At 35.2% G+C, this 12,284-nt stretch overlaps 1 protein-coding gene across 1 annotated transcript in view; it reads left to right on the top strand.

Moving 5' to 3' along the window:
• NEK1 (NIMA related kinase 1) overlaps positions 1-6,210 on the top strand; it is a 121,764-nt gene extending 115,554 nt beyond the window's left edge. Inside the window, exons 31-33 of the mRNA XM_068974734.1 lie at positions 793-923; positions 1,094-1,226; positions 5,073-6,210. Of these exons, the coding sequence (XP_068830835.1) occupies positions 793-923; positions 1,094-1,226; positions 5,073-5,086 (278 nt within the window). The 3' untranslated portion in view covers positions 5,087-6,210. The remainder of the gene's footprint in view (positions 1-792; positions 924-1,093; positions 1,227-5,072) is intronic.
• The last annotated feature ends 6,074 nt before the right edge of the window (positions 6,211-12,284 follow it).

Genomic DNA, 12,284 nt, shown 5'->3' with positions numbered 1-12,284 from the left:
CTTCCACATATAGTGCTCAACCAGCAGGATTAAACTAAAAGCAGTTTTTAAAACCTTGATACTTTGTTTTTGATTTGAAAACAGTTCCTTATTCATATCGTTGACCCTAAGATGCACAGAAAAATTGTGTATTTAAACAATGATTTATTTGGGAAGAAGAGATAATATGAAAAGGAATAATATTTAATTAATTTTTCTTTTATTAGAATTTTTCAAATTACTTTGGTTGAGCATGTACATGACATAAAACTTATAAAGCATTTATAATCCTTTTTAGATGCCTTCCAAGTTTTATGATACGTATCTTAGGTCAGCTGCATGCTCTTTCATGTTTTGCCCCATATTTAATATCAAGTTTTTAAAAGTAGTAGTTAGGATTGGTTGCCTAAGTATAGAATATATGGGTATGCTTTTTCCTTTTTTTTTTTAATTTTATTTTTTTACTTTACAATACTATATTGGTTTTGCCATTCATTGACATGAATCCACCACAGGTGTACATGAGTGGCTGATATCTCTTAGAATGTTTTTATTCTTAACCTGATTCACTGCTAATGTCTGTGAAAGAAAACATTTCTAAAGTATCATTGTTATTAAAGACATTTATATATACATACGTTGGTTAACTAAATACACAAGTATTATAATGACAGAAACTTTATATTGAAAGTACAAGTAGTCTGTCCCAATGACAGTATTCCCTTATCACGGGAGTAGAATCAGTTATGGCAAGAATTATTTTATTCAGTCTTTTAAATCATGAAATGTCTTCTTTTTATTTATGTGTTTTAGATAACAGTGATGGGGAGATAACTAGTGAATGTGAATACGATAGTGTCTTTAATCATTTAGAGGAACTGAGGCTTCACCTGGAACAGGAAATAGGCTTCGAAAAGTTCTTTGAGGTTTATGAAAAAATAAAGGCAAGTAAAATGTCAGCTAAAACATTTCATTTAATTTTGAAATATTCTGTGTTTGAATTAGTAGTGAAATGGCAGTGGTTTTTCTTGATCAGTAGACTTACTGGAAATAATAAAGCCTCCAATTAGAGAAGGTTAACATTCAAATATTTATATTTGGAAATTTGGTATAGGCTGTTCATGAAGACGAAGATGAAAATATTGAGATTTGTTCAACAATAGTTCAGAATATTTTGGGAAATGAACATCAGCATCTTTATGCCAAGATTCTTCATTTAGTCATGGCAGATGGAGCCTATCAAGAAGGTAAGATTTCCTCACATCCTTATATTTTAAATAAATGTGCAAAAAGGAAATGACAAATATAAATTGATTAGGTTATATCACATGCATTTTGTGAAATCTGTATTGGAATTAATATCTAGTACTTTTAAGCAATTAACTGTATAAGGATACAGTTACTTGGATTCTGGGATAAACTTTTATTGGCTTGTTTTTTAAGTCAGTAATTTAATTTGCAAGTAACATTTGAATTGAGATTTTTTAAAAGTCTCCTTTTTGGACAGCTCTAGAAATGAGAATACTTTCTTATCAAGGAGGTGGAATTAAATTTTTAGACACATATGTAAAATTTCTTCTAAATAGTACCAAATGTAATGTCTTCTGTTGACAGTAAGTGCAGTTCATCTATCATGATTTGAGTGTAAACCATTTTTATATTTCAAAAATATTTACTTGTAGAATCACTCAGAATGTGTTGGCTTTATTAAAAGTTATTAAAGAATATTTTTTCTCATTCACTTGGTCATGGCAGAACACTAAGCATTGAATCTAGAGACCAGAGTTATAGTCCTGATTCTATGACAAGCTGGTCGTGTAACAGGAAGTGATTTATTTTGTCTCACGTTTGTTTCATTTGCTCTCAGATGGAGTGTGACCTCCCGTCTCATGCACTGTGGTGGCTTTTCAGAGTGTTTATGGAGGCTCCTGGGTGCCTGGCACTCTATTTTTGTGGCCAGTGAAGGGCATGACATGTTGCGTACCATGTCCTTAGGAAAAAGACATAGGAAAGAAGGTGTAAAGCCATACATAAAATGCTCATCCTGAAATGTTTTCAGTGCAGTAGGGGCTAGAGAAGGGAGGTTGGATTGGGAGAAATGAAGAGATGTAGAGGATGTGACTTGTGGGGAAAAGAACAAAACAGCAATTACTGTGTTAGGATAGACTGACCATACTAGGAGCTTCCTGTGGAAGATTAGTCTTTGTGATGAGACACTGTGACATGTTTAAGACACATGGATGAAACCAGTGAAGGATTTAGAAGTGAAAGGACAGTGTAGTGGAAGAAGCACTTTGTGGTGAGAAGTCTGGCCATGGTGCCATGTGTTGCAGCCGTAGCGAGATGGAAAGGAGCACTTGATGGAAACGGTAGAGGTATTTGGGCACGAGGAGGTGAGAACCTGGACTGCATGTTCAGAGGGGTGCTCAGATGACCTATTTCAGAGGCAGGATTTTATTAAAATATGTGGTATTTGGACTCATGAAAAATTAAGTTTGCTAAAATCAGAATTCAAGAGTATTTTATTTTGGGAGAGACTTTATAATTATGTAGACTTATTTACATTGACTGTAAGCTCAGCAAAAAATCTTTCTTGAATTGCTTTAATGGAGGTAAAATTCTTGTTAAAATTCTAATAGTCATTGTTAAATCAAAACTAGAAAACCTTTCAGGTACAGTAAGTACTCTTACAGCTTTAAAACCTACTGCGTTTTCATTACTTTTCTTCATAAGCCCACAGAGTAACTGCCAGGCCATTAGCGGCAAGGAACCAATTGAATGTAAACCAACTTCTGTTATAACAGTTCGTGCTACCTGTGTGCCTGATTATGTAGTAGTTAAGAATTACAGATAGACAGGCACAAACAGAATCATGTTTCATACTCACAGTGGTTGCTATGGAACCTGTCAATAGAAATTTAAGGGATCTCTTTATTAAAAAAAAAGAAGTCAATGGACAATAATACCACTTTGGGGAAAAAACGCAAGAACGTACTTATCCAAATAAATGTTTACTGTCTTCGAAGCAGAGATACAGACTTATTCTAATGAAGATATTCCATTACACAAAATGTCTTGAAACTTCTCTTTCATAAATTCCCTGACATCTTATATACCATATTCTTTTGATTGTCTTTCTTGATACACATCCATTCTGAGAGCTTTCAATTTTTTTGAGAAAAGCTTAAAGTTACTTGCAATCAAGTTTAGTAAATAAAGTAGGTAATCAAGATAAATAATATGTGGTCTTTTTGTTTTAAGTATCTTCCCACGCAGTAATGGGCCTAATTGTTACAGTGCATTTATAAACTGATTCTGAATATTTTGAACGTGAAAGTGAAAGTAGCTCAGTCGTGTCCAGCTCTCTGCGACCCCATGTGCTATACAGTGGGCAGCCTTTCCCTTCCCCAGGGGATCTTCCTAACCCAGGTTTCCTGCATTGTGGGCAGACTCTTTACCAGCTGAGCCACAAGGGAAGCCCGTTTTGGACAAGAATTCATTTCTAAAAATATTTGTCAAAATTAATATATTACTTTAAAGGTATGATTTGTAGACAGAAGTTGAGGATTTAAAATGTTGATGCTTAATTTGGCCATAGAAATTTTCATAAGATTTATTTATATTCCATCTTGCTCAGCCAAAAAGATTTGACTGCATTATATATAGTACACTGTGTGTACATACGTATATATACATACATACATAGAGAAGATGAAATTAAGTTAAAAACAAGTGTTTGGAAAAGTCAACATATTAGGCAAATGAGTGCAAGCAATATAATATTAAGCCAAGTTGAAGTAGAAACACAAGCTCATAGTCAAAGAATCTCTACAATTTGGGAAAATAATAATCAGCACCAGTTTGGTGCTGATCTTGGTAGCAAAGCAGGAAACCTAATTAATTAGCCTAATTAATTACTTGAGACAAAATGTGTCAGTTACTCAGAGGACAGCATTTCCTGGAATTGAAACAAGGAAAAATGTCCAGCGATTCTTAAAAAGAACAAACTATGATAGTGTTCCTCCAACTGAAATAACATGTGAATTCCTCTAAAAAGGAAATAGTTTTTCAGAGTCCAAGAATCTAAGTCCATAGACCTCAGTGAAAAACTCATCTTAGTCTTTGAAAATGTCTGTCCATTGTGAATTACTGTTATGGAACATGTGGTTTTTTTCTATATATAAATAATTATTTTTATCGAAATGAAAATATAAACATTATCTGACACTTGTATATTCTTGACTTATTTGAGATCATGAACTCCATTTTATGAAACAGTCCTATAATAGACTGAAAGCATGCTGAGTAACTTTTACAGTATTTGGATCTCATGGGGCCCTTTCCATATGGCATGTGGAAGTTAATGGCATGAGGCCAGAAAAATGATCACATTTGAGTGAATCTGTGGAGACTATCAAACTAGCTCTGTTCATATTCAGACTCTTCATCCTTCAGGTTAAATTAAACAGTCTGTTTAATTTATTCCTTCGTGTTTTTTAGGCTAATGAAAAATTGGAGATAACCACAATGTCTTTAAACACAAATGGTTAATTTAAATACACTGTATCCAAAAAGTACTACATTGAAACGGTCATAAAACTTACCCATAATTTATTCTTTTTCAGTGCTCTATTGTAAAATTTTTGTGATATGAAAACATTGAAACAGTTTTACAGTTACCTCACATATGTCCACCACCTAGATTCTGCCATTAGCATTTTATAATCTTCCTTTATCACTTATTTATCCATCTTTTCATCTGTTATGTGTTTTAAAGGCAAAAAGTTGTGTCTCACAACTGCATTGTTGTAATTTTTTAAAGCATATTTGTGTATGCAGAGTAAAGCAGTCTGGATAGTTTTATATAAAATTATTAGCCTTGGTTGTCTTTGGCTTATAGGTGATTTTTGCTTCCCACTTAATTCTTTATTGTATTGTTTGCATGTTTTATAAGGAGTGTGTGATATTATAATAAAAACTCCATACATTAAGGCTCTTTTTCTTTAGCGTGACCAAAAAATGACTTTTTTACCAAGTAAATACACAGAGCTTGATTTTCAGCGAGTGAGTTAATTTTTTTCCTTTTTCTACAGATAATGATGAATAATCTTCAGAACTTTCATTAACCATCAACTGAATGAAAGCATTTAAATTTTGGTTCATCAGAATAACAAGCTTCAGTGGGAAATGTAGCAGTGTTTACAAATGAAATATTACATTTCAGATGGGCATGCTGACTATATGAAAATGATGGAGAAACATGCCATTTTTCAATTAAGATTCTAGTTTTATATCTATTTTGTTTGTTGAGTTATAGTTACTTCTTACAGAATGTGTAAGTCATCCAGCCAAAGTTTTAAGACAGAGTGATTCTGACTTGACTCAATGGCTTTGAAGAAGATGAATCATGTGGCAGGGTAACTTTGACTTTCAGCAGATGTCTTTGAGTTGGAAGAATTACTTCTGTTTTGAAAAAGCTACCAACAGTTTTTCATTTATGCATTTAAACATGATTCTTTTTTTCTGTCTACTTGTCATATCTAGCAATTCTGGGTTAAATAACCTTTCAAGGGCTATATTTAAATCTTTATTTTTCAAAGATGAACCTTCCAACCTTAAAACATATTTTCTCAATCCTTTTTCAACCAGTGTGTCTCCTGAACTAGCTCAACCAAAACAGGATACCGAAAGAGTCTTAGAAATCATTGAAAGATTTGATTATGAAAGAATAGCTAATATGTATTTCCTGATAATTACGAAGTTGGTTCATTAGTTCCATTTTTACTTGAGGACCAGAACCAGGAAGTTTACGTTTAAACTTAGTCTGTGGACTTGAGCACTGACCTAGCATATAGCATAAAGTTGCCCTTTTTGTTTTCAACTTTCTCTCATGCATGTGCTTTTTAATTGAAATGCAAAAGGAGAAAGGAATCATTTTTATTTTGACACTGTGACAGTTTTGGTAACTAGTATTCCAAAGTAGGGAAATGTTCACCTCTTTTAATTACATTATGAGAAGATTTAGTTAGATCATTAAGACAGTGGTCACACAACTTCAGTGGCAGTATGCCAGGTAAATTAGAGATGTCTGAAGTTCAGATGCTTTTTGTAATAAAAGCAGAATATTGGAAACCCTGAGAACAAAACAGTCTGATTGATATATAATTTGAACCATAAAATCTTATCTTGCAGCACTGTCAGTACTCTGCTGAATTTATTATGTATATTATTTCTAACATCCAGAACTAAATATTTGATTTTTATATGTTTGTTTATTTTATGATGTTACTATTAAATTTTTATTATCGACCTGAAGTACACTGTTGGTTATCTTTTATTTATTAGCACTATATTCAATAAGGTGCTTTTACAAAGAACTTACAATACTCTTGATCATTTTGCCTGAAGATTTCCTTTTTTTTTCAATAGTAGAATATCTGAATTCTATACTTAATTCTCTACAATCATGAATGATGAGAATGATTTGTGTGTGAGTAGTTTTAAATTCTTAACCTAACCTCAAAAAGCAAGTGGTAGTATAACACAGTAGAAAGAGTTGTTTAGTCATGTTTCAAAAGATGTCATCTATGGGAATAATGAATAGGATATGTGGCATCTTCAGTCAGTTGGTAGTGAGTGGATATAGGCTGTTATTACAGAAATGTCTGTACCAGTGGGAAAGAGGGTTTTTATTGTTAAGTATGGTCTGCTGTAGGTGTTATAGAAGTGTTGAAGCATCTGTAGATTCATAGAATGATAGAGCAAGCAATAGCTGTCAGAATAATTTATTGTTACCTACATTTCACATCCAAAGGCACTGCATTGTCACATGAATAAATTCACTTATATAGATGACTACAGTCAGATCATTTCCTGTCTTTACCCTGTGCTGTTAGTTATACATTCTTTTAAAATTTATCTCCTCTAAAGAGTGAAAAGAAATAGATTCAATAAGAAGCAGTATACTTAGCATCAGTACATAAAAGAACTCTATGGAAATGTCCTGTTTCTGGGAATACCACACTATTCTAATTTACCTCTCTGTTTAAAAAAATCACATGCATGCATCTCAGTTCAGTTCAGTTGCTCAGTCATGTCTGACTCTTTGTGACCGCATGAATTGCAGCATGCCAGGCCTCCCTGTCCATCACCAACTCCCAGAGTTCACCCAAACTCATGTCCATCGAGTTGGTGATACCATCCAGCCATCTCATCCTCTGTCGTCCCCTTCTCCTCCTGCCCCCAATCCCTCCCAGCATCAGAGTCTTTTCTAATGAGTCAACTCTTCACATGAGGTGGCCAAAGTATTGGAGTTTCAGCTTTAGCATCATTCCTTCCAAAGAACACCCAGGACTGATCTTCAGAATGGACTGGTTGGATCTCCTTGCAGTCCAAGGGACTCTCAAGAGTCTTCTCCAACACCACAGTTCAAAAGCATCAATTCTTCGGCGCTCAGCTTTCTTGTTCACAGTCCAAGTCTCACAGCCATACACGATCACTGGAAAAACCATAGCCTTGTCTAGATGGACCTTTGTTGGCAAAGTAATGTCTCTGCTTTTGAATATGCTATCTAGGTTGGTCATAACTTTCCTTCCAAGGAGTGTCTTTTAATTTCATGGCTGCAATCACCATCTGCAGTGATTTTGGAGCCCAAAAAAATAGTCTGACACTGTTTCCACTGTTTCCCCATCTCACACACTAGCAAAGTAATGCTCAAAATTCTCCAAGCCAGGCTTCAACAGTATGTGAGCCGAGAACTTCCAGATGTTCAAGCTGGATTTAGAAAAGGCAGAGGAACCAGAGATCAAAATGCCAATATCCATTGGATCATAGAAAAAGCAAGAGAATGCCAGAAAAACATCTGCCGCATTGACTATGCTAAAGCCTTTGACTTGTGGATCACAACAAACTGGAAAGTTTTTAAAGAGATAGGAATTCAGACTACCTTACCTGCCTCCTGAGAAACCTGTACTCAGGTCAAGAAGCAATGGTTAGAACCGGACGTGGAACAACGGACTGTTTCCAAATTGGGAAAGGAGTACATCAAGGCTGTATATTGTCACCTTGCTTATTTAACTAAAATGCAGAATACCTCATGTGAAATGCCAGGGTGGATGAAGCAGAAGCTGGAATCAAGAATGCCAGGAAAAATAATCAATAACCTCAGATATGCAGATGACACTACCTTTATGGCATAAAGTGAAGAGAAAGTAAAGCACCTCTTAAGGAAAGTAAAAGAGGAAAGTGAAAAAGTTGGCTTAAAATTCAACATTCAGAAAACGAAGATCATAGCATCCAGTCCCATCACTTCATGGCAAATAGATGGGAAAACAATGGAAACAGTGATAAACTTTATTTTCTTGGGCTTCACAATCACTGCAGATGGTGACTGAAACCATGAAATGAAAAGATGCTTGCTCCTTGGAAGAAAAGCTATGACCAACCTAGACAGCAAAGGTCTGTATAGTCAAAACCATGGTTTTTCCAGTAGTCCTGTATAGATGTGAGAGTTGTACCATAAAGAAAACTGAGTGCTGAAGAATTGATGTTTTTGAACTGTGTGTTGGAAAAGACTCTTGAGAGTCCCTTGGACAGCAAGGAGATCCAACCAGTCTGTCCTCAAGGAAATCAGTCCTGAATATTCATTGGAAGGGCTGATGGTGAAGCTGAAGCTGCAGTACTTTGCCTACCTGATGGGAAGAACTGACTCATTGGAAAAGACCCTGATGCTGGGAAAGATTGAAGGCAGGAGGAGACGGGGATGACAGAGGATGAGATGGTTGGATGGCATCATCTACTTAATGAACATGAGTTTGAGCAAACTCTGGGAGTTGGTGATGGACAAGGAAGCCTCGCATGCCTGCAGTCCATGGGGTCACAAAGAGTCAGACACAGCTGAGCAACTAAACTGAACTGATTCAAAAAAACTTTTAAATGCTAAATAAAGTTGGCTTTTTATCCATAAGTTAGGATGTACTCTACCCTTTATAACTTTATTGATGGATCTTTCAAGACTGCTTATGTATGTGTGTGTTTCATATACACTTGAAACCAAGTGAGGTAAGATGATGAATTGAAAGGCCAGCACTTTGGAGAAAGCCTCAACCCCAGAGATGAAATGTTTAAGAGAAAGTGGGCACTGGAGTATATGTCCAGTGCCTTACTCTTGGGTAGATCAGACTCATAGATTAAAGGGGCAAAAGTTAGGCCAAGTATCCATCATGTTGGAGGATCCTGTAGAAAATTCCATGTCAAGGTGAGGCTCCAGAAAGCTCAAGGAGACCCCCAAACTCAGGGACTGTCAGAAGAGAAGAGAAAAGGACCAGAGATCCTTAAAGTTATAGCCACAGACTAGCCCTCGATTGCTTTTCTATCTTGAGCACCAAAATTTGGGTGGATTGGGGAATTTAGACTCAAACATATAGTTTGAGGTGGTTCCCAACTGGTAGTGGTCCATGGACCTAGCAGAAGCCATTCCAGTGGTTCTCTGAAGGAAGGCATATTTACTTTGTGTCTTGGAAAACAAATAAAAATGTAAGAGCAGTGAATACAGAGTTAAGGATATAATGGTAAAGTATTAAGGCGATGTAAGTGGGAAATTACAGGAACAGGATATGCACAGACTTTAGATTTGGAATTATCAGAGATGTGTTGTAAAACAACTATACTTACTGTGTTTAAAAAGTGATGTAGATTTGAAGCACAAAATAGAATTCATTTAAATGAAAAATACAATAATCAAAGTTTTGAAAGTGAGTGAACATGCTTAGCAGCACAGTATACATGACAGGAAAGAGAATTAACAAATTGGAAGCAATTATCCATAATAAAGCACACATAGAAAAAGACGGAATGTATACGAGAAGGAAAGAAATTCAGTGAGAATGCTTAATGTATGTTTGATTAGAGTCCTAGAAAAAACAAAGTTATTCATAGAAAGGCTGAGCATTTTTCTGAACTGTTGGCAAACATCCACAGATTGCAGATGAATAGTGAATCTCAAGGCGGATAGGGTAAGGATGGTGTCTTCAAAGTAAGCGTGTAAAATAGAAGACAGGAAGAATCAAAAGAAGTGGAAAATAAAAAGACATACTACGCTTCAAAGGAATGTTAAAGACCGACTCTTGGCTTTCCAACAGTAGCAGTGAGACAGTGAAATGGTACCTTCAGTGGGCTAAAAGAAAATAATTGTCGTTCCAAATTATGTAAATAATAAGGATGTCTGATGAATGGATAAAAATTAATTTTGACTCTACTGCTGGCCATAAGTAAAAGACAGGAGATTTACCTTGCCACCGTTAATAACTTAAACACTGGACAAAAGCTGTGAACCAGTGCTTCTCAGACAGTGGGTAACAGACAACAAAAGGAAACAAATGATTAAACCCTGTGATTGCCCAAAGTTACTGTATAAAAATAGGATGGAGATCATACAAATAACTCATTAAAGGGGACTCATAAAAATAACTCTGGAATCTCCCTAAATTGAAAGTGTAGAAGTTAGAATTTAGAGAGAGGAAGCAGCCAGAATTTGCAATACAGAGTTTCAAAATGAAGAGAGTCACACAGAGAAGCAGTGAGAAGCAGTAAAATCCCCCAGTATTTGGAAAGTAAACATATTTGTTTTTTAAAATTGAAATATTGTTGATTTACAATACTGTGTTTCTGGTGTACAGCAAGTTGCATCAGATATAAATTATGGGATGGAAATGATATTTCTTGCAAATGGAAATGACATGAAAGTGAGAGTGGCAATAATCATGTCAGACAAAGCAGAATTTAAAGGTCATAAAGATAAAGGACACTATATAATCCTAAGCTAATCAATACAAGAAGATATTACATTATTTAACATACATGCCCCTCTCCCATAGGAGAGCCTAAGTACATAAAACCAGTATCGAGGGACTTAAAGGGAAAAATTGACAAGACTACAATAACAGTAGGTGATGTTAACACTCCACTGACATTCAACAGACAGAACTTCCAAGCAGAAAATAAAACAACAGAGATTCTAAATGAAACAATAGCACAGTTAGACTTTAAAGGAGATTACATCCCCAAGCAACAGAACCCATGTTTTTTCAAGTGCACATGGAACAGTTGTCTAGGATAGACAACATACCAGGGCATAAAAGAAGCCTGAACAAATTAAAGAGGATAGAAGTCATTTCAGTAAGCTTTTCTGAACACAACAGCACAAAAACAGAAATCACAGAAAGAGAAACAAGAAAAAATTACATGAAGAATAACCAACATGTTAATAAGAAACCCAGTGGTTGAATAGTGAAGTTGGGAAATTTAATAACACCTTGAGACAGTGATAGCCATATAAATATCTTTGGGATGAAACAAAAGCAGTCTTAAGAGGGAAGTTCATAGCAATAGAGGCCTTCATCAACAAGTAAGAAAAATCCCAAGTAAACAACCTAACCTACCACCTAAAAGAATTAGAAAAAGAATAACAAAACCTAAAATCATCAGAAGGAAGGAAATAATAAAGATCAGAGGGTAAATACAAAATACAAAGCAAATAATAGAAAAATTCAATTAAAGCAAGAGCTGGTTTTTTTTTTTTTTTTTGAAATAATAAAATTAACAAACCTCTGGCCAGACTCACCAAGGATAAGAGAGGACCCAAAAAAGAAGTGAAAGAGAAGTAGTAACTGATACCACAGAGACACAAAAAATCATGAGGGACTGCTTGTAAGCAGTTAGATGCCAAAAAGTTGACCTAGAAGTGGACTAATTTCTAGAAAAAAGCAACCAGCCAACAACAAATCAAGAAAAAAGAGACAGCGGAAGAGAGCAGTCACTGGGAGTAAAGCTGAATTCATCTCTTTAAAAGCTGCCAGCAAACAAGTTGAGAACCATGCGCTGTCACAGAGAATTGTAGCGAACATCTAAAGGAAATCTGATTATTTTGAATTATTCCAGAAAGTTGAAGAGGACAGAATGCTCCCAAATTAATTTACAAAGCTACCATTATCCTGGTACTAGAACCAGACAAAGACACTGCAAGAAAACCATAGTCCAACAGAGGACTAAAATCTAGAATATATAAAGAACTCTCCAAACTCAACAGTAAAATCAGTCTAATTAGAAGTAGGTAGAAGACATGATAGATACTTCACCAGAGAGAATACACAAATATCAAATATATACATGAAAAGGGACTTAAAATCCTTAGCTGTTGGAAATGCAAATTGTCAATGAGATGTCACCACACACCTATCAGAAGCAAATAAATAAAAAGTAGAGACACCAGCAAATGCTGATGAGGGTGCACAGAAACCAGACTGTAG

This window comes from Capricornis sumatraensis, chromosome 6, assembly GCF_032405125.1.
Source record: "Capricornis sumatraensis isolate serow.1 chromosome 6, serow.2, whole genome shotgun sequence".
NCBI lineage: Eukaryota > Metazoa > Chordata > Mammalia > Artiodactyla > Bovidae > Capricornis > Capricornis sumatraensis.
The sequence above is the reverse complement of the archived record's forward strand: the minus strand, read 5'-3'. Positions and strand labels throughout refer to the sequence as shown.